Raw genomic sequence first — 19,984 nt, forward strand, 5'->3', positions numbered from 1 at the left:
TGCTTTGTTCTTGCATGGAACACTGGGTTTTTTGCCAGCTGAATGCCGCTCATATTGTCACACCAAATTGTGACAGCACCATCTATATATTCTCCCAAATGAGAAAGCAATCTTCTGATCCATACCTCTTCATAGGTCGTTATTGCAGCTCCTCTATATTCAACTTCAGTACTTGATAGTGCAACAGTAGCTTGTTTCTTGCTACTCCATGAAATAGCTGCCCTTCCCAATGTAAACATATAACCACTTGTGGATCTTCTGCCAGTTTGGCTTCCAGCCCAATCAACATTTGTATATCCTTCCAGCTTTATGATCAAATCAGCCCTGTAAAACAGTCCATAATTTTGAGTAGCTTTTACATACCTCAAGATTCTTCTAATGCAGTCCAAGTGTGGCTTTGTTGGCTGTTGCATAAACTAGCTGACTAGTCCAACAGCATAACTCAGATCAGGTCTTGTTATAGTCAAATATATGAGGTTGCCCACCATAGACCTATACATGTTTACATCTTCTATCTTGGCTCCCAAATCAGCCCTCAATTTGCAGTTCTTATCTAGTGGTACACCAATAGGTTTGCATCCAAGCATACCATACTTCTTCAACATAGTTGTTGCATACCATACTTCTTCAACATAGTTGTTGCATATTGTTTTTGGAACATATATATACCACTTTCAGATCTGATCATCTCAATGCCAAGAAAGTATATCAACTCTCCCAAGTCCTTCATATGAAATTGCATTTCAAGAATTTTTTTTCACCTTGCTTATTTCATACATAGAATCACCTCTGATGATTAAATCATCTACATAAATCAAAATCACAACAATGCAATCATTTATCCTTTTTACATATAATGATGGATCATCCTTTGACATTTTGAAGGCAAATTTTTTCAGAGATTCTAAAAGTTCTTTATGCCATGCCCTTGGTGCTTGTTTCAATCCATAGAGAGCCTTTTTCAGCTTACAAACATTTTCTGGATGCTTCTTATCTTCAAAACCTAGTGGTTACACATATACACTTCTTCTTCTAAGTTACCATGTAAAAAAGCATTTTTTACATCCATATGGTGCAGAACCCATCTTTTGGCTGCACTCACAGCAAGTAGTGTTCTCAATGTTGCCATCTTTGCAACCGGTGCAAATGTTTCATCATAATCAATTCCATGCATTTGGGCATACCCCTTTGCCACAAGTCTTGCTTTATGTCTACTAACATTTCCATTGGAATTATGCTTTGTCTTGTAGACCCATTTCCAACCTACAACATTTTTTCCTTTCAGTAACTTTACCAAATCCCATGTTATGTTTTCAGCCAATGCATCTATTTCTTCTTGCATTGCATTCACCCATTTCTAATCAGATTTTGCTTTATCAAAACTATTTGGATCAGGTATTTGTACCACTTTAGACATGTATGCATAATGCATAGCCATATATGTGTCATAACCAAATCTTTCAATAGTCTTTTTCTCTCTATCTGATCTTCTTAGTTTCTAATTTGCATCTTTCATTACCTTTTCCATACTAGGGATTTTCAGGGCTCCTATACCAAGCTCATTATCCAATCATGTATCTAAATCTACATCTTACATGTTTCTAGACCCATCATCAAGCATTTCATATTCTGGCATCTTCTGTTTTCCCTTTTTATCATCATATTTTTTGTGTCTTGCATTTTTTCCACTCCATGCATTAGATTCAGATTTACTACCTGAGCTTTCAGATGGTCTAGTACATTCCATTGATGTGGAACTTTGTTGTCCAACATTGTTTCCATCTCTGTGGTTATCTCTTACATTTTCAGATTTATCCCTGTCTTCATTTTCATTGTCTTCATCGGTTTCTACATTTCCTTTTGGGCTATACCAGCTGCCCAACTCATCAAATATTACATCATGGCTTACCACAATCTTTTTTGTCAAAGGTTTATAGCATATATACCCTTTTTGCTCCTCTAAATATCCAACAAAAACACATTTTTCAGCTTTTGGATCAAGCTTACTTCTCACTTTAGCAGGTACATGAACATAGGCAAGGCATCCAAACACTTTTAAGTGTTCTAAACTAGGCTTCCTGCCATAGAATCATTCTTCAGGAGTTACTTCATGTACTCCAAATGTTATACATCTATTTAGAATAAATTTTGTTGTGTTTACAGCTTCTGCCCAATAATACAATGGCATTTTTTTTTCTGTCGTCATGGCTCTTACTATGTTCACCAGAGTTCTGTTTTTTCTCTCAGCAACTCCATTTTGTTGTGGAGTATATCTACATGTAAACTGTCTCCTTATTTCTTGATTACATAGAAAATCAGAAATTTCATTTGAGAAATACTCTCCTCCTCCATTAGATCTTAAGCATTTTATTCTAGTTCCAACCTGCTTTTCTACCATGCATTTAAACTTACATGTCTTTAATGAGGGAAAGGCAACCTGTTTTGCTTTCCATATTGACATGCTTCACATATTTTGCTCATCTCATAGTCTTTGAGCTTAGGCAGTCCAACCACTGCATTTTTGCTCAACATATTTTTCAATGTTTGCATCCTTATGTGACCGATTCTTTTATGCCACATTTCCACATCTGAGATTACACTCATTTCTTCTGCAAACATGGTTGTAATCTTTTTAGGCATATCCACATCTAACACAAACATCCTTCCTTGAGGTTTTCCTTTTGCAATAAGTTTTCCCTGTTTCTCTATAAAGCATCCACTTTGCTTGAACTTAATTTGCATTCCTTGCTCAACTATCTGTCCAACAAAAATCGGATTTTTTGCAAGGTTTGGCACATGCATAACATTCAGCATATATTTTGTTTTTCCTTTTTCTTCCCATAATGGGATATCTCCAACATGCTCTATTTGGTGAGTAGTATTATCACCTATCTTTACATGTTGTTGGGGTGGGGAGTGAAACCTAGAATGGCTTCACCCCCCTCCCAAGGGGGTTACAGTAGGGAGAGATCTAGAGAGAGAGGCAAATAGGAAATGACACAAATGTGAGAGGGGGAAATTGTATATTTCATTATACCCCATGGGTGGGGTTTATATAGTACAAGAGGTAACCGTTACAAATAAAGAATGAGACAAGTAGGGAGTTACATTACTTACCCACTTTCTCACCTTTGTACACATGCACACAAATATGCATGTGTTCATACACATACTCATCCTCATACATTCATTTATAATACACATACACAGCAACCACATCATTACACATACCCTTATGCATCCCCGTATATTCTTACGGGTAACACATGGCACGCCTATGGGATAGTGCATTGCACGGTGAATCCACTCACCATGGCAACTCTTCTCGACCGGAACTCCATCGATCGTCTCAACGGTCGGAAATCCCTCGACCGGATCATTTCTCTACAATCGATAACTTCAATCGGAGCTTGCTTGACTCGAACCTTCTCGTTCGGTCAACCCAAGTCGCGATTGGATCATACACCAATCGGCTAGTTCAATGTGGCATGGGTCGTGAAATCATGTTGTGCATTTGTGTATTCTTTCTTTTATCATGTGAGTTGTGTTTTCGAAATTTCATGATTTGTACCCCTTAGTTTTTAAAATTCTAATTTTTACCCTCACATGTTTAGAATTTTATTAGGTACCCTCCGGTTTTGGAAATCTTCTCTACTACCTTCGAGCTTCTAAAATTCAATTGTGTGCCCTTGAGTTCTTGCAAATTTTCTCTGCGTACCCTTCTCTTCTTTCATTTCCTCTCTTCACCTTCTTTCCCTTGTCCTCTTTTCTTCTTCTCTGCGTCTGTATTCTTCTTTTTCCTACGTCCTCTTTTCCCCTCCTCTACGTCCGACTCTTCGTCGACTCGTTCGGCCTTCTGTCCGTTGTCTCCCCGTTAGCAGCCGGTTCGGCTGCTGACGTTCGGCGGCCAACTCTGTTGTTGTCCGCTCTATCGGACTTCGGCCCTCGTTGTCTACCAGTTGTCTGATTACTGTCGGACATCGTTCGTGGTTGTCAATTGTCTCCGCCGATCGTAGCCAGCAGTCCATTGGCTGCGCTCGCCGGCTGTTGTTGTCCACTGGTCGTGTCTGTCCAGCGGCCATCGCTCTGTCTAGGTGCCTCTCTCGGCAAACCTCTGTTTGGCTGTCTCTCGGCCGGCTCTTGGCGCTCAGCTGACTCTCGGCTCCCGGCCGTCACTCGGTCGTACTCTTACTCTTGGGCATTGTTGCGAGCAGGCCCTTGTCGAAGCCAGATAATACTGCATTAGTGTCTTTCCCACCAACTACAAAGAATCTATGGAATGATGTCTGCAGCAGCTGCGAGTGGTTGTCTTCTTCTGAGGATGGAGAGGTGGAATGGGTGCACGAAGCAGAGGATGTCAATATTTTCGTAATGGAAGATAGTGTCCCTCTCTATAGCGTAGCAATCTCCTTCCTCCATGTCCATCGGTTGGAGCTCGTTCCCATCAATCCATGAGAACCGGCCTCTTCCTTTGTAGACCACAAATATTGGATCTGTGTCTATGTATTGGGATAAGCGGAAGAGCATTTCTCCTGCCTATGTCTTGATGACTAGGAGGCATAGCTTCGGTTGAGTAGGTACTGATCAAACTCCTGAAGACCTAATGCGCATCTGAGATTTGGGATCTGAACGACTGCCATGGAAGCTCTCGATGTTGTTGTGTCAGCTTCCTCTCATGGATTTATTTAAAGTTTCAACAGAAACAATCTCATCTTCAATGGTCATCATGATCTGCAGCTTTTTTTATTCCACAACGAATAGCTACAAGTTTTGATGCCCCCCCAATGAAGACAAGGCATGGTAACACTCTGAATTGCTTCCTTGAGTTTTGCCATTTTAGTTTCATCATCCCATGGCTTCACATCCAAGAGAACAGAGGACTTGCCACTCTCTTTCTTTCTTTGTACTAGCTTTCTTCTAAGCTTCGCATTCAGCTGCAACTTTCTTTTCCTCTTCAGTTTCTTCCTAGTTTTCCTCTTCAGTTTCTTCCTAGAGAGATCCAGATCATCATCATTTGCTTCCTTGGTAGCCTCTACAGTTGGGGCAGCATCACAAACAGGGGCAGGCACTCCCGTAATGTTAACATCAACAAGGGTTCCCAGTAGAGATTTCTTTAGTAATGCAGAGATGTGGTTATACCAACATGATACATTCACTAAATCACTCTTGGGTGGCTGAGAAAAAGCAAGATATACTAGCAAGTCGTCTTTTGAGGCATAATATCGAGAGCTCGTCTCATCTACAACCTTGCCTGGGTGGCCACCTATATTTGCATCACACAAATGGACTTTTAGGAGATGATTTTAGGGTTGTCATAGAGAAGCTCTCATAGGAAATGGGTGATGAAATGTACTTTTTCCTATTGTGGGTTTTGGCAAAGATTAGGGTTTGTTGTGGTGGGTTTTAATAAGGATTGGAGTTTATGCAGAGAATCTGGGGGCTTGATGAAGTGGGCTACAAGCAGAAATAAAGATTTCCAGTAGAAATTAGAGTTTCCTTGTGATGTGGGTGATCATAAGGGATGTGCAAGAGAGAAAATGCATAGAATCATCTTATATCATGCACCCTACACACACATACAGAACACATACATGCGGACGAAGAGAGGGAGAGATAGAGATTAGTGATGGAGAGGGAGAGTAAGGGATAGACTTCCTCTCAAGGGAGGGTAGGCCTTTCAAGTGTGCCAAAAGTGTTGCTGGGGTGGGGAGTGAAGCCTAGAATGGCTTCACCCCCCTCCCAAGGGGGTTACGATAGGGAGAGAGCTACAAAGAGAGGCAAATAGGAAATGACACAAATGTGAGAGGGGAAATTTGTATATTTCATTATGCCCCATGGGTGGGGTTTATATAGTACAAGAGGTAATCGTTACAAATAAAGAATGAGACAAGTAGGGAGTTACATTACTTACCCACTTTCTCACCTTTGTACACATGCACACAAATATGCATGTGTTCATACACATACTCATCCGCATACATTCATTTATAATACACATACACATCAACCACATCATTACACATACCCTTATGCCTCCCCATATATTCTTACGGGTAACAGTACATAACCAGGAATCTCTGGTTCTCTTAGACTTTCAAACCAGTTTGCATGTCCTTTCATATTATTAGATGGCCCACAATCTACATACCACATAAACTCTTCATTACATCTCTGTGAACATTCAGCCATTGTTGTTGTTTCATGTTGCACCACAAATGCATCATCTTTATCACAGGCTTCACTAGTTGAAGCATAGTTATTTTTCTGTCTCTTCCCTCTTTTTTCATCATTTTGCTTTTTATAGCATTCAGCCTGTGTATGGCCTGGTTTTCCACAATACCAACAGCCATCATCATTCAAATATAAGTTTGCTTACCTCTACCTTGATTGCTCCCCTTGCCTCTGATGTTGTTTCTTCCACTTACAGCCTGTTGTCCTCTTTCTTGATAACTGTTGTTGTTGGTTCTAGCTGAACCAAATCTTCCATGGCCTCTTCCTTGGCCTCTTCCAACACTATTGTAGAGGGCTTGCCCCTCAATCTCAAAGTTCCCTTTGTTTACATCATCCATCTGATTTCTTTCTTCCACTACAAGCATTGAAACCAAATCTAGAAAACTTGGGATGCTATCCCTTGTGAGGATAGATGTTTTGTAGCTTTTATATTGAGGTCCTAAACCTCTTAAGCATATTTCCACCTTATCATCGTCTTCTTCCTTCACATTGATAGAAGCAAGTGATTCACATATGCTCTTTATTTTTAGAGCATACTCATTTACTGACATCTTACCTTTTTCCAAGGTATTTAGCTCAGTCTTCAACTGAAGCTTTCTAGCCTTTGTGTTCACTGCAAACAATTTTTGTAAACTGTCCCAAGCTTCTTTTGGAAGCATAGCATCTTGTATGTGTCCAAGCATCAAATCTGAGATGCTAAGTGAGAGCCAATGCAATACCTTTCTTGCCCCTTGATTCCATTCTTTAAATGCTTTAATCTCTGCAGTAGTTGCTTTAATCTCTGCAGAAGAAAATGCAACTACTGCAGAGATTAAAGCATTTTCTTCTAGGATCTCTGGAGCCTCTTCTAGGTCTCCTTCAATGTAATCCCAATATCCTTTTCCCATCAGGAAATTTTTCATTCTGAATTTCCACGCCGGGAAATTGTTTTTATCTAATTTTTCTATGACTATTTGGTTTGCATTTTCAGCAGCCATCTCTCTTTCAATTAGGGCTTTTTTTAATGATTAACTTCACAGGCAACTCTCTGATTCAGATCAGCAAATAGAGAAACAACATTTCTCAGATTTGTACTGTTCTAATCTTCTTTATGAGCAACTCTGCTCTAATACCATGTTACGAAGGCGCTACGGCTCTTCTGTGTGCACAGTAGATCGTGATGTGCTGGATGATTTAGTGCTCAAGACAGAAAGGGGAAGGGGAAGGAGACTTACCTTTGCACAGTCCAAAAGTTTCTACTTCATTACACGCAGAGCTCAACTCGCTCTCATCTGTTTTCTATTCTTTTTGTTCTTACAACTACTCTCACTCTTCTTACTACACTTTTTACCTAAGTTATAAGTTACTTATATATGCAGCTAATTAGCTACTAGGAGCTAATTAGTTGTCTGTAGCTAAATAGTTGTGCATAGCTAAATAGTTGTGCATAGCTAAATAGTTGTTTCACCTTTATGTCCACTAGTAACTAATTAGCTAATAGCTATTATAGCTTATTTCTCACTAAGCATCGCATACCTTTCTTGAGCTTGCTTCTCAACAGTTTCCACATAGCCGTTCGGGCTTTCGTAGCTCCTTGAACCAATCCTCGTGGGATGTCATGTGGTTCGATGCGCCCGAGTTGACATACCATACATCTTCTGGTTTGGAGATGTTGGTCGGGTTCGAGGCTATCATCGAGTGCGCTCTATGCCTCATCACAAACATTCTGCCACAATTATCGTAGTCGGAGTTGGAGGCGTAGTTTGTGAGTTGTCAACTTGTGGAGGCCGACTCACTCTTCTTTTTCTGACACTCTGCCTCACATTGGCCAAATTTACCACAGTATCTGCACTGGCCAAATAGTCCTGATTGCTCCCCCTTCTTCAAGACTCTCCACCTCGCACGTTCGAGACGTCTTGTCGGTAATAGAAGTTGTGTTCTCGGGGTTGCTCTTGGTTGTGTCGCCCTTGGCCAAATCAACCTCTTCTTCCCCGACCTTGTCCTCTTCCTCCATCGAAGTTTGAATAGAGCATTTGTCCTTCTTGCGCATTGCTTCTTGTTTGAACATGATTCTCCTCGACCAGCAACATCGACTGGAGATTGAAGGAGGAGGGAGGATTCTCCCTTGCGAGAACAACCGACCGAATGGCCCCAAAACGAGGTGCTAAGCCTCTAAGGCAAATCTACACCATTTCGTCATCGTCAATGCTAACATTGATCGAACTGAGGGCGTCTCACGGCTCCTTGATCTTCAAGGTGTAGGGGTTGATTGACATGTCCCTCTGTTGTATGCCGTTCAACTCTTGACGGACTTGAAGCTTTCTTGCGGTCGTGTTGGCTGCGAAAATCTTCTTGAGGTTCCCCCATGCCTCCTTCGGCATTTTGGCCTCTCGAATGTAGCCGAGCATGTGATCATGGACGCATGATGCAAAGCAATACAACACACGACTCGTCGCTTGCTTTCAAGTTGGGTTATCGACATGTGTTGGGTTGGGTTGATTCTCGTTGGCCCCATCGACATAACTCCAGTAGCCTTGGCCAACAAGGTATTACTCCCACGATGCAAAGTTGTTTATGTCGAGCTTTTCAGTAGGAAGAGTGCTTCCCATCTGTGTGTTCATGTTGAGCTTCTTCTTCTTCTTCTTCTTCTTGATGCGAGTTGTGTAGATGGTTGCTACAGTGATCAATAGGTTCTTGTCGAACGCGGAATCGGGCACAGCACACCCAGAGGCGATGGGCTTTGATCAAGCAACCACGTGCTCTGATACCATGTAAAGAATCGGATAGATTCTGTGCAGCAGAAGAATTGTGTGTGTGTGTGTGTGTGTAGAGAGAGAGAGAGAGAGAGACCTTACGATTACTGAAAATCAGAAAACTGTATTACAGAGAAAGCAAGATCAACCAACATTAAAACGAGAGGGAGAAGGTGCTTATGTAGTCACCTTCTCTCTAAGTTCTCTCACTAGTACAACCTCTTGGGAAAGAGGTTGTGACTTAACTACCTAAGGAATATGTGACATAGGACATTAACTTCAATGACACACTAGTTACTATACAAGGAGGTGGGGTGTTCACACACTTTAGTATCTTAGTGGATGTTCCCACTCACGGGAAGTTGAGTTTGATTCTCAACATAGTCCAATGGCCATATCTTGGCCTACATAAGGAGCTTACCCTCATTATGACAAATTCCAAATTCCAAATTTCTTATTTCTACTCTCTCCCATTATAATCTTGAACATTCTCTAGCCCCTTAGTCTCTTTTGTTTTGTCCCAACTTTGGGATTGTTGTAACCTTGCTTCTCCTTCATATAATATAAATCATCTTTCTCTCCCAATTCTCTTTGTTCTAATTGTGTTTTTCATACGTTTCGAGACCCCCACAATCTAGGGGCATAACAATAATGTCGACATGATAAGTTCATCTTATCTAGATCGTGTTGTGAAAGGAGTATCGACCGACTGCCACAAACAAGTTCTTACCCAAGAGGAGAATCAAGTTGAAGATTTACTTCAATGAAGCAACTCGTGTACAAACTCCCTTATGCTTTTCATAAAGTAAGCAAAGGACTATTGGCCACTAGTCCATAGATGTTATATAAAGTAATTTGGTAGGAGCTAGTAGACAAGGATTTGAGTTTTTTCTTCATAATATTAAACAACTCAAATAAAGATTCAAGGAGTACTGATGGGTAAGGGTTCCCTTTGCAAAAGAAAAAGAAAAAGAAATCAATTTTCATTCATGGTAAAGAGTGATCAATGGCACAAGGGAGAGTAAGAAAGAATGAGCAAATTAATTAATCATCTGTTCTTCAAATCTTAGAAATGAAATATTTGCCACAAACCAATGTTGGCATGATGTTTAAAAAGGTTCTAGATCATGTTGCAAAAGGAATATGGATCTACAACACAAACAAATTCATACCCAAGAGGAGAATCAAGGTGGAGTTAATTCAACAAAGGGACTCGCATACAAACTCCCTCATGCTTTTCACAAAGTAAGCAAAGGATTATTCGCCACTACTAGTCCATAGATATTATATAAAGTATTTGGTTGGAGCTAGTAGACAAGGATGTGAGAGTTTTTACTTCATAATAACATAAACAACTCAAATCAAATATTCGAGGTGTAAGGCCTTTGAGAAAGAGACAAAAATTAACTATCATTCATGGTAAGGAGTCATCGACCAAACGAGGAGAGCAAGAAAGAAAGAACAAATCAATTAATCATCCATTCTTCAAATTTTGGAAATGGAATATTTGCCAGAAACCAATGTTGGCATATGTTTAAAATGATTCTAGATAGTTTCGCGAAAGGAGTAACGATCTACTACACAAACAAATTGTTACCCAAGAGGAGAATCAAGGTGAAGAATTATTGCAATGAAGGGACTCACGTACAAACTCCATTGGAGGACTATTGGCTACTAATCCATAGATGTTATATAAAGTAACGGGTAGTAGATTGTAGAGAAGGATTCAAGATTTTCCTTCATGATATCATAAACTCAAATAAAGATTCAAGGTGTAAAGATGGGCAAAAGATCCCTTCGACAAAGAGAAAGAGAAAGACATTCATTTTCATTCGTGGTAAAGAGGTGGTAAAGGGGCATCAAAGGGGCATCGATGACACGAGGGAGAGCAAGAAAGAACAAATCAATTAATCATCCTTCCTTCAAAACAAATCAATTAATCATCCCTCCTTCAACTCCATTTTAACTCAAAGGGCCTCCACTTGTTCCCACGTGTCCTAGCCTCTAGGTCCAGATGGGTTTGTTCCAAAATCCTAGTGTATGGAATTAACCCATTAAAGTTAGCTATTGTAACCCATTAAAATTAACTATAGAATGGATCAGCAAAGGTACTCATCGTCTAACATAACACATTGATATTCCCTAAAAAGGGCTTCACTCCGATGGGTATGAATGATACACCACCAGCACTAGCCATCAAAGCACTCGCCATCAAAGACAGGAGGACGTTAAGGGAATCAATGTAGGATTCGGCTATGGTTTGATTTAGGCTTAACAGATTTGGCCTTGCCCAAACAAAATCAAGCTCCAATTCCTAAACCGGTTCAAGCTTAATCAGTTTGATCAAACTGATTAAGCTTAAAACCAGTTTAGGAACCGGTTTGGCTAAAACCAATTAAACTGGTTCGGTTCAGCTTGACCTTAGCCAAACCGAGATTAAACCAGTTACGAAGAAGGCTCAGGCCTGAACGGAACCGCCAAACCATATGCAACAGCTTTTAACGGCTAGGTGTAGCTGTACTCCTAAGCATGATCGAGGAAATCAATCAAATTTGTGATTACAACAAGAATGGCACCATTGAGGAAACGAACAAATTTGTGATTATGTCAAGCAATTACAATTTCATAGCTCTACACTCCCAGTATTAACAATGGTATGGCAACAGAATAGCACACATCCCTCAAAAATGAGGAGCTAGCGTTGCTTTAAAATAATGAGTAGAGCGCATTTCTGCCTAGAAAACTAGAAAGTGTGTACAAGAATTATATGTTTGTGTTAAGTTAAGTGTCTCAAGTATGAACGATAGGAACATAATGATGGATGGTGGAGCAATACTATTGCTATAAAAACCAAACCAAACCAAAACACACGAGTGTGTACAAACACAAACTCTTGCGATTTCACGGAGACAAAAGTGAATGATATACAATACCATACATATACATTCAAGGGGATCCCCACCCTTCCGATCGATCGATCGATCAAAGAGGATCAGGTGAGAGGGGATGGGCGGCAGCTATCTATACATGTAGGCCACGGGAGAGAGCTAAGGTTTTCTTCCCCATAAAAAACACAGAGAGAGAGAGAGAGATGGAGGGAGGGAGGGAAAGAAGGAAGGTCATGTGTGCGCCGCTTGAAGGACCAATGTTGACGAATCCCACAACTTGAGACGCATTCCCAGCTTCTCCACCTCCGGTGGCGGCGGCGGAGGCGACGGAAGAGGAAGAGGGCTTTTGGTAGGGGGACCTGCCGCTGCCTTTGGCAACGAATTCCCCAACAAGCTCTCGCATATGGCTTGCAAGTATGCAGGGCTAGCCACAAATGGCCTGGCCGCCGCCGCCTCCTCCAATCCCCCGGCCCCACGTGACGACTCCCTGGGAGGCGGGAATTCGCCACCGTTTAGCAGCATTCCATCCCTGATGGCTTGCTGAGCCCTGGCCGCCGCTGCCGCCGCACTACTCAACGACTCCTCCACCATCCGGCGGCTTTCCACGGCCTCGCGGTGCCATTCCGCTTCCAGATCCGCGATCTGAATTGCCAGCCGCTCCTCCGCTGCCTCCGCTACCTGCGCCCGCCTCATCATCGCCTCCGCCCTCTCCTTCCACATCATTGCCTCTGCCTGCCATGCCCCATCCTCCTCTGCTACTGTTCTTGTTATTTCTCCCCCATGGCTATGGCTATGGCTATGGCTATGCCCCTTCCCCTTCATCTCCATTTGCGCCGCCAACACCAACCCCCCCAATTCAGCCTCCAGATGCATGATGCGATGCGACGCCTCCGCCTCCACCTCCGCCATGTCGGCGGCGAGCCGCTCTTCGGCCACGCGCGCCGCCACGAGCTCCGCACGCAGCCTCTCCGCTTCTGCGGTGGCCGCGGCTTCTCGCGATTGCGCCGCCGCCAGTTGGGCCCGCATCTCCCGGAGGGCCGCGTCCTTCCCACGTGCCGACCACGTCATTGCCTTGAGGCGGCCGACCAGCAGAGAAGGCGGCTCCTTCATCAGCATCTCCTCATGTTCCATCTCCATCTCGATCACAATACCGGTAGTGGCCATCAGAGACAAGACAGACTAACGGACACAGAGAGAGAGAGAGAGAGAGAAGGAGATATGGAAGGCTTTTTTTAAGTTACATATATGGAGGAAATATGCTTGTGAGAGGAATGGCCCTGAGCGGCTGCCTGCTTTATAGGGGAGGGATAGGCAGCCTGATACAGAATCAGGTCTAGATTCAATGAACCTGCCTGATGAGAAAAACAAAAGAAAGAGATTCAATTTCAAGGGGATGAAAGGGAATCCCCGGTTGGATTGAGGAGGAGGAATCGAAAGGATTTGATCCTCAGAATATTATTTGGCTTCTCTCGGATCCTCGTATAGGTTCAATGAACCTTGTCTCCTTCTCCCAACATGTACATCTCTCTCTCTCTCTCTCTCTCTCTCTCTCTCTCTCTCTCTCTCTCTCTCTCTCGGGCCAATGTCCTTGCGTTGTCAACAAGAAAGTTCCTCGATTGAGTATCTTTGTGTGTGTGTGTGTGTGTGTGTGTGGACATAATCTGAACCAAATGGCCTCCCCCTTGCCTATTGACCTTCACAATCGTGATTCGTGGCACAATCCAATGCAAACGCCAGATACACGTTTGCAAATCTAAGTCTCTTGTCGCGAGAATCTTTCGTGCTATAGCTCATGCACTAAGTGTAAGTAGAAAATCCATACTTTCTTGCTATTATTAAAAGGCGTATTTTGCCGCAACCGTCAAGGGCCCTACATTAGATTCAATCCTTTACTTAGAAAACCATATTTCCCCTTTTTATTACTATACTTAGAGAAAACCACACTTCCTCTTTATTTTGGGGACAGTTGTTAAAGAGCCCCTAGAGGACAAATTTCACTAGTACGTGTTTGCCACACGTCAATGAGAAATCATGAACATCTTTTCACCACAAAAACCCAGATAGTAGTTGTATGCGATGAAAAGTCATGGATCTCTCTCTGCAACGTGGACGGAAAAGATCTACACTCCATGAACAGTCATGAATCCTTTTTTCCAAAGTTTGTTTTCAATGAACATTCATGCATCTCTCTTCGAGTCATTTTGTGCATTGAATATTCATGATTATCTTTGCCACACCCAATCGTTGCTTGCAATGACAAAATGAATGTGATATAATGTTATTTTTCTCACTTGAGTATCAACAACCCATTCCCAAATCATGGTATTGCCTCAATGGTAGAGTCTATCCAAAAAGTTATCCCTTATCATTCTTGCCCAAACTAACTTGTTTCCTTCATCCAACCTGCTTTAAACATATATTTTATATTCCATTGACAATGAAATTGATACCATATATTCTAATATATAATATTTCACAAGGTCTATCACCTTATCCAAGTCAAATTTATTTGCGTGAGAATACAACTATGTTATTATGATATAGTTGCACATATGTAAGTACCCTCAAGGTTCAATGTTAGTTTGGTAAGACGATAATCAGTAATTAATCAATGGATAGATATGCATAGTGCAACCGTTAACATGGTCAATGCAACAAATAGTGCAACATTTTGGGAGAAGGAAGGGAGGGGCAAAATTTGCACATGATAGATATTGTACATTAAAAGAGATGTGATATTCATACGGTTGTTGATGGGATGATGGAAGAACTGTACATAATGCTTTTAATGTGATCGATGTGTTCAAACTTCAAATTTACTCATTCCTACAAGAATGTGAATTTATACAACTATTTTACCTACCCCCCCCCCCCCTCACAAAAAAAAAAAAAACTCCCAATTAAAATTTGTCCCTTCATAATCAACAAAATGCGTTTTTAATTTCCAAGTTGAAGGAAAAAATATAATTATTTGTCTAAAATGTCAACATGATATGTGCCTAGTTCCATATTGTAAATATTCTTTGGTAAAGATTACATAAAGAAAATTGCACCCTACGCAAAGTGTTTCGATGTACACTTACCTTGCATTGCTTGAGGGATTGAACTCCTTTATACATAGAAGCACGGAAATGTTTGCAAGTAGATCTGCACCACACGTAATGCCTTATGTGTTTCATTGAATTCTTATAATAAGCACTATTTATCAATCTTGTAACTTGTAGATAGAATTGCATGTAAATAGACATGTGTCCAGACTCCAGACACACATATGTTATCGTTATTGGCAAAAGTGTTTTGAGCAGTTGTTCTAGGATATGGGTACACATTCATAGCAACCAATTTGATGACAACTTGTCCGATAAAGTGGTAGATCGAATCCATAATATGGAGAAAACTTTTCGGGAAAATAAAAACAAGATGAGATTATTTTAGTGGATGAATTGGGACGATATGTATGCACATTATGCTCACTCTTACATATGTCAAAATTTCAACAATTATAATCTCCCCTTCATATGATTGTGAACCATTTGGTATAAAGTCATATACAAGAGGCTCAGTGATATATTCTTATATGTTTTCTTCACAAATTTTATCGTTGCCTTTTTTAAGGGACATTGCTATTGTAATGAATCCTTGCATTGTGGAAAACCTTCCAAAGAGATATTTTGAGGAGCAAAGCATGATAGTGTGCACGATCTCAAACTAAAATTATTGTGAAGATATTATAATGAGCAGACCATCAAAACAAGGTATTGGAGACTCCAACACACAAAACATCAATGTTGTAACTAAACTTATTGTAAGTATTTTATAATGAACAAAACATCAAAACAAAAAGTGCTAGGAACTCCAACACACAAAACGTTAATGTTGGAAAAGCATTCAATGTAGTTTTACAATCTCTTGTTTATACACTTGATTTGGGATTTTCAAATAGCAATTGCAAGAATTTTAAAGCATCCATGTTCGGAAATGTTCTAATGTAGACAATAATTTCATATTTGAGAGTTATCACATACTCTCTTGTTTATTATCAAATAAGATGTAGAAAACTTCACTGCAAAAGTAAGCTATTTTTATGTCGGTCCATTTATATCTTTGTGGATTTGGGGGGTTGATGCTTAAGCTATGTTGAGTAGTCAAGCATTTCTCTATCATGTAAATAACTTGATTAACCACAATAATAGTTTGTCTCACCTAGAAACATGTGACACTCAATGGTCTCACAAGGGAGAGCCCCACAATAAGTCGATACATCAAATGGTTGCGGATATTAACACATGAAAGGATAATTTTGTATCGACGATGTTCTATTATAAGACTTGGTTAGAATAGAATGTTGTGTCCCTTGGTTAAACCCGACCTTGGACAAGACACATTCAATGATTCAATGGGCCAAAACAAGTAAAACCCTCCTTAGTCCAAGCTTGAAGTACCAAAACTTGATACTTTCAATACAAATGGAATGAACACAGAAGAACAATACAATGGTTTATGACAAGAATCCGGGTTGGCTCAGAATACACAACAGGCTGGTGGTTGAACTTTGGACTTCAACTTAACGTGATCTGCGTGGTTTGAGGAACGGATCTGGTGCGGGATTGGGTGGGCACACATGACGCTATGTGACACATGAATGTAGAGAGTAGGAGCGTTTCATTGGATGCTTGGTTGGCATGAGCGTGTGCTATGTCCGCAAGCAACCCTTTGGAATCACACTCGAAAACATAAGGAGGAGGAGACTAATGTGAAAGAGACGAGACGAGAAGAAGAGAAGCATTCCATTCCATTCCATTCATAGAAGTTGGATGGATGGAAGCGTTTGGCATCCAATCCAATCCATCCATCCATCCATCCATCCATCATCATCATCATCATCATCATCGTCATCTCCTCCTCCATCTCTGCAGATAGAAAGATCGGTAATTAAGAATAAGAAAGAAGACCAGGGTAAATAAATATCAGACGCCCCCTCCCCCCCTTTCTTCTACCAGAAAAGCAGAAGAAAACAAAACAAAAGAGAAAAAGAAAAAGGAGGAAGATGAGGCCATGCGACAGTCAATTCATCGTTCGGAGCACATCCTCTACAGCTGTGAGACATGATTGCGTTTATAGTTTTTTCTCACATTGTTGTCGCTGGCTGCAGGAATATGTCTTCATTTTCTCTTAATAATAAGTCACTCGCTACCTCTGGTTGACCACATTTACAGGGGTCCCGGCCGCGTTCAACAAGAAACAGGCCCACAATGCACCCAAAGTATGCACAAATCAAGTCATCTGTTGACAGGTATGTCCTCCATACATGCATACCTGCCTACATATATGTGTATTGTCCTTGTCAGTTGTAGTCCTCTGCAATGTGTCTCCTCTGCATCCGACGGTTCATGAATATACTCTAAATCCTCCTGTGTTTGGTTTCAGTGGACTGAACATGCTAAAAGTAAATGAGAAATTCCCTGAATCGAAAATAAGTATCCTTTGATCCCGTTAGCTTCACCGAGAGTGTGATGACTCACTGGTTTCATTATGCATGGTTAACTTGCGAATTTCTACCATATGCCAATTCTTCTCCGTTTTGTTTTCTTATCTTATGTGTTATTGCTCCATTTTCCAACTCTGGCACTACCAAGATGCACGATTTAAGAAAGAAGAATCATTTCGCCGGATGAAGTCGTCCACACTTGTTCGGCTACTCACTGACACCGAGGTAATGATCAAGTTTATAACTTCTTATAGAAAGAACTCTGAAGAATATCCTATGTTCACATCAATGTAACATGGCCACTGTACATAGTGAGATTGTCCGTGTAGTATGAAAATGGTGTATATATTCTGAGTTAGGGGTTCCACAGTAAAGAATTCAATTAAGGATAATGCCTTAGACTAAATTGAAGAGAACAGATATCTTTTTCTATTTGACCTTTCACGAAACATTGTATTGGTATCCTAAGTTGCAAAGGGAAGGTGGGCACGTGAGACATTATTCTTAAGCAGATGAATTTTCTAGTAAATATGCTTTCCATATTTTCCTGCATTTCATGAAACTTCATGGTAATGAAGATACTAGGTGTAAACATAAATTTTTCTGTGAGACTACAATTGAGTAGGATTATGCAGACGAAGCGATCATAATCCCTTTGAATCACTGATTTAATCGCAACTGTGTAGAAGATTATTAGAGCAGAAAACAGTCTACCTCTTTGTTGAGTTCCAAACTTGGAACCAGACCCATGAATTGACCTTTACATAGCTCTAATGTTGCTTGATATATCTAAAGGTGTTAGTATATATAATATGAAATAGGAACATCTCTTCTGTGAAAACACTTTAAAACAAATTTTGTGGAAGAGTCATATAAATTTACTCTTACAAGAAAAAGGAGTACCTAGGTTTGAAATATCTGTAGAAATTCTTTTCCAGGAGGAAGTGGAATGCCTCATTCTTGATGTTAGAGATCGTGATGCGTTCAATATATGTCATTTAAAAAATGGTATATAATTGAACCAAATCACAAGTTCGCTTTCAGTTGAAATTAATCTTCAAGTGATTTATCATTCTTTTTTCTACCCAGCAATCTCGTTTCCAGCACCACTGTTGAAGAGATCAGTGAATATCTTTCCACTTGAGATACGTGACTTTGTAAGATACTTTCACTTGGTTTGCTTCATGAAATAGGATGAGCTTCCTTTCATGTTTTATTAATCATGAAACAGGATTTGGATGTTATTATAGATAAACAAAGAGCCGAAGAAGATCATTGTGTTCTATGATGATAATGAGATCTCGGCACAGGTATATGTCATCTGCATATACTTAAATATTTAAGACTTGTTCTTCAAACTAGATGCATAACAACATAATAAAGTTCAATTATCCAAATAATCGAAACCTTGAGTTATAAATTGTATATGAGACAACATTTTCAGTTGGAATATTGTGTCGAGTCTCTAGGCCATTTTGATCTTTTAGAGATATTAACACACATCTCTCTCTCAATTTTTTTTGCTGTCTCCCCTCAAGAGGCATTTTGCCCTCCACACTGACTGTTGCTTATTCTGCTGTATTCTGCTCAACATTTAGTGTATGAATATGATTTGCTTTTATTCATGTAGTCTAGTGCCTCCTGACTTGAGAATGGCTTTTGGAGAAGAACTTTGGGGGGAACTTGTTGATTTAGGTTGCTCATCTTTCTCTAAAATGATCACCCATCAATAAAAAAAAAGTTAATTTAAGACACCTATTTCTTGTCACATCTTCCAAAGATGATCTAACATTTCTAGTTAAAAATAATAGAAAACTTTCCATATAGATAATAGAAAAATATATTTTTAGGAAGGATTTGCAACTCATTTGCTTTGTTTATCATGTGCAGAACACAGGAAACTTATTCGTTGAGAAAGGTGTGAGCAACATCTTTATGCTGAGTGGTGGTAGGTAGGATCAATGGTTTTGAGCTGCGTTCCGACGTGCTAATATAATAGTTTTAACACTTACCTTCGTCAGGTATGAAGGAGCTGGGGGTAAATTACCCTGAATTCATTGAAGGGCAGTTCATGATTGAAAGCCCTTATGTTTCTAGGACAGGAACTCCCTCTGTAAAGACTGAGTGTAGTGGTTGGTCTTGCAGTTCTTCACCAATGGTGTCCATCAGAAGGCATTAGCATGTGCGTGTACAACATTTTGAGGTTTCACCAGCAAACAAATCTCACCAACTTTTGATATTTGTCATCCTTTTTAATCTTTGCAATCTTTCAGAAAAGAGATGATGGCTTGATTTGGGAAAATATCATATAGTTTGATGGATTGTTGTATATTCAACATTCGAGCTCTCGTAATACTTGCTCCTATCATGAGTTTATGGCCACATTCTACCCCTTCATAAATAATGAGCAAGGAGTTTGCAAATTGACTGTATTCTTTATATATGTTCTCAATTAGTGGGAGGCAATAGATGCTGGGCTCTTAGTCTCTCTCTCTCTCTCTTGTTGGCCGGTCAGGACGGCCCAGGTGTGAAAAGGCTAACGGACTATTACGGGTGGGGCCAGATAGGGAGCAAAGAGGAAAAGCTAAACAATGCAAATAATTATTAATAGTCGCTGTTCACATTTTAAATGTAACTGCCCATGC

At 40.4% G+C, this 19,984-nt stretch overlaps 2 protein-coding genes and 1 pseudogene across 8 annotated transcripts; 1 reads left to right on the plus strand and 2 right to left on the minus strand.

The window, feature by feature from the left end:
* Positions 1 to 4,559: 4,559 nt before the first annotated feature.
* Positions 4,560 to 6,487, minus strand: LOC147860650 (elongation factor 1-delta 2 pseudogene; annotated as a pseudogene).
* A 5,054-nt stretch (positions 6,488 to 11,541) lies between these two features.
* LOC147860651 (uncharacterized) lies at positions 11,542 to 13,062 on the minus strand. The gene has a single exon (XM_087323171.1). The coding sequence runs from the start codon at positions 13,013 to 13,015 to the stop codon at positions 12,083 to 12,085; it is 933 nt and encodes a 310-aa protein (XP_087179297.1). The 5' UTR covers positions 13,016 to 13,062; the 3' UTR covers positions 11,542 to 12,082.
* Positions 13,063 to 16,819: 3,757 nt separating this feature from the next.
* LOC147860652 (uncharacterized) lies at positions 16,820 to 19,766 on the plus strand. 7 transcript variants are annotated; one of them, XM_087323905.1, is made up of 10 exons: positions 16,820 to 16,949; positions 17,068 to 17,144; positions 17,279 to 17,328; positions 17,488 to 17,564; positions 18,278 to 18,347; positions 18,429 to 18,496; positions 18,590 to 18,649; positions 19,230 to 19,287; positions 19,361 to 19,521; positions 19,613 to 19,766. In XM_087323905.1, exons 1-9 carry the CDS (start codon positions 16,899 to 16,901, stop codon positions 19,516 to 19,518), a joined length of 669 nt encoding a protein of 222 aa, XP_087180031.1. In that variant the 5' UTR covers positions 16,820 to 16,898; the 3' UTR covers positions 19,519 to 19,521; positions 19,613 to 19,766. The 7 variants fall into 7 exon arrangements, with proteins under 7 accessions (XP_087180031.1, XP_087180032.1, XP_087180035.1 ...); XM_087323906.1 differs by having other exon boundaries at positions 17,200 to 17,328; positions 19,361 to 19,766; XM_087323909.1 differs by having other exon boundaries at positions 19,230 to 19,291; positions 19,361 to 19,766.
* Positions 19,767 to 19,984: the final 218 nt, after the last annotated feature.

The sequence above is a fragment of the Azolla caroliniana genome, unplaced genomic scaffold, assembly GCF_043228905.1.
Source record: "Azolla caroliniana isolate FFs.n. ecotype wild unplaced genomic scaffold, voAzoCaro1.0.p SCAF_8, whole genome shotgun sequence".
Taxonomy (NCBI): domain Eukaryota; kingdom Viridiplantae; phylum Streptophyta; class Polypodiopsida; order Salviniales; family Salviniaceae; genus Azolla; species Azolla caroliniana.

Bases quoted from the DNA above. Each gene is read 5' to 3' on its own strand.
- LOC147860652 (XM_087323904.1), top strand. From the start codon at position 16,899: ATGAGGCCATGCGACAGTCAATTCATCGTTCGGAGCACATCCTCTACA. The intron at 17,565-18,277 runs GTAATGATCAAG...ATTCTTTTCCAG, and splicing joins GGCTACTCACTGACACCGAG to GAGGAAGTGGAATGCCTCAT. The intron at 18,348-18,428 runs GTATATAATTGA...TTTTCTACCCAG, and splicing joins TATATGTCATTTAAAAAATG to CAATCTCGTTTCCAGCACCA.
- LOC147860651 (XM_087323171.1), bottom strand. From the start codon at position 13,015: ATGGCCACTACCGGTATTGTGATCGAGATGGAGATGGAACATGAGGAG.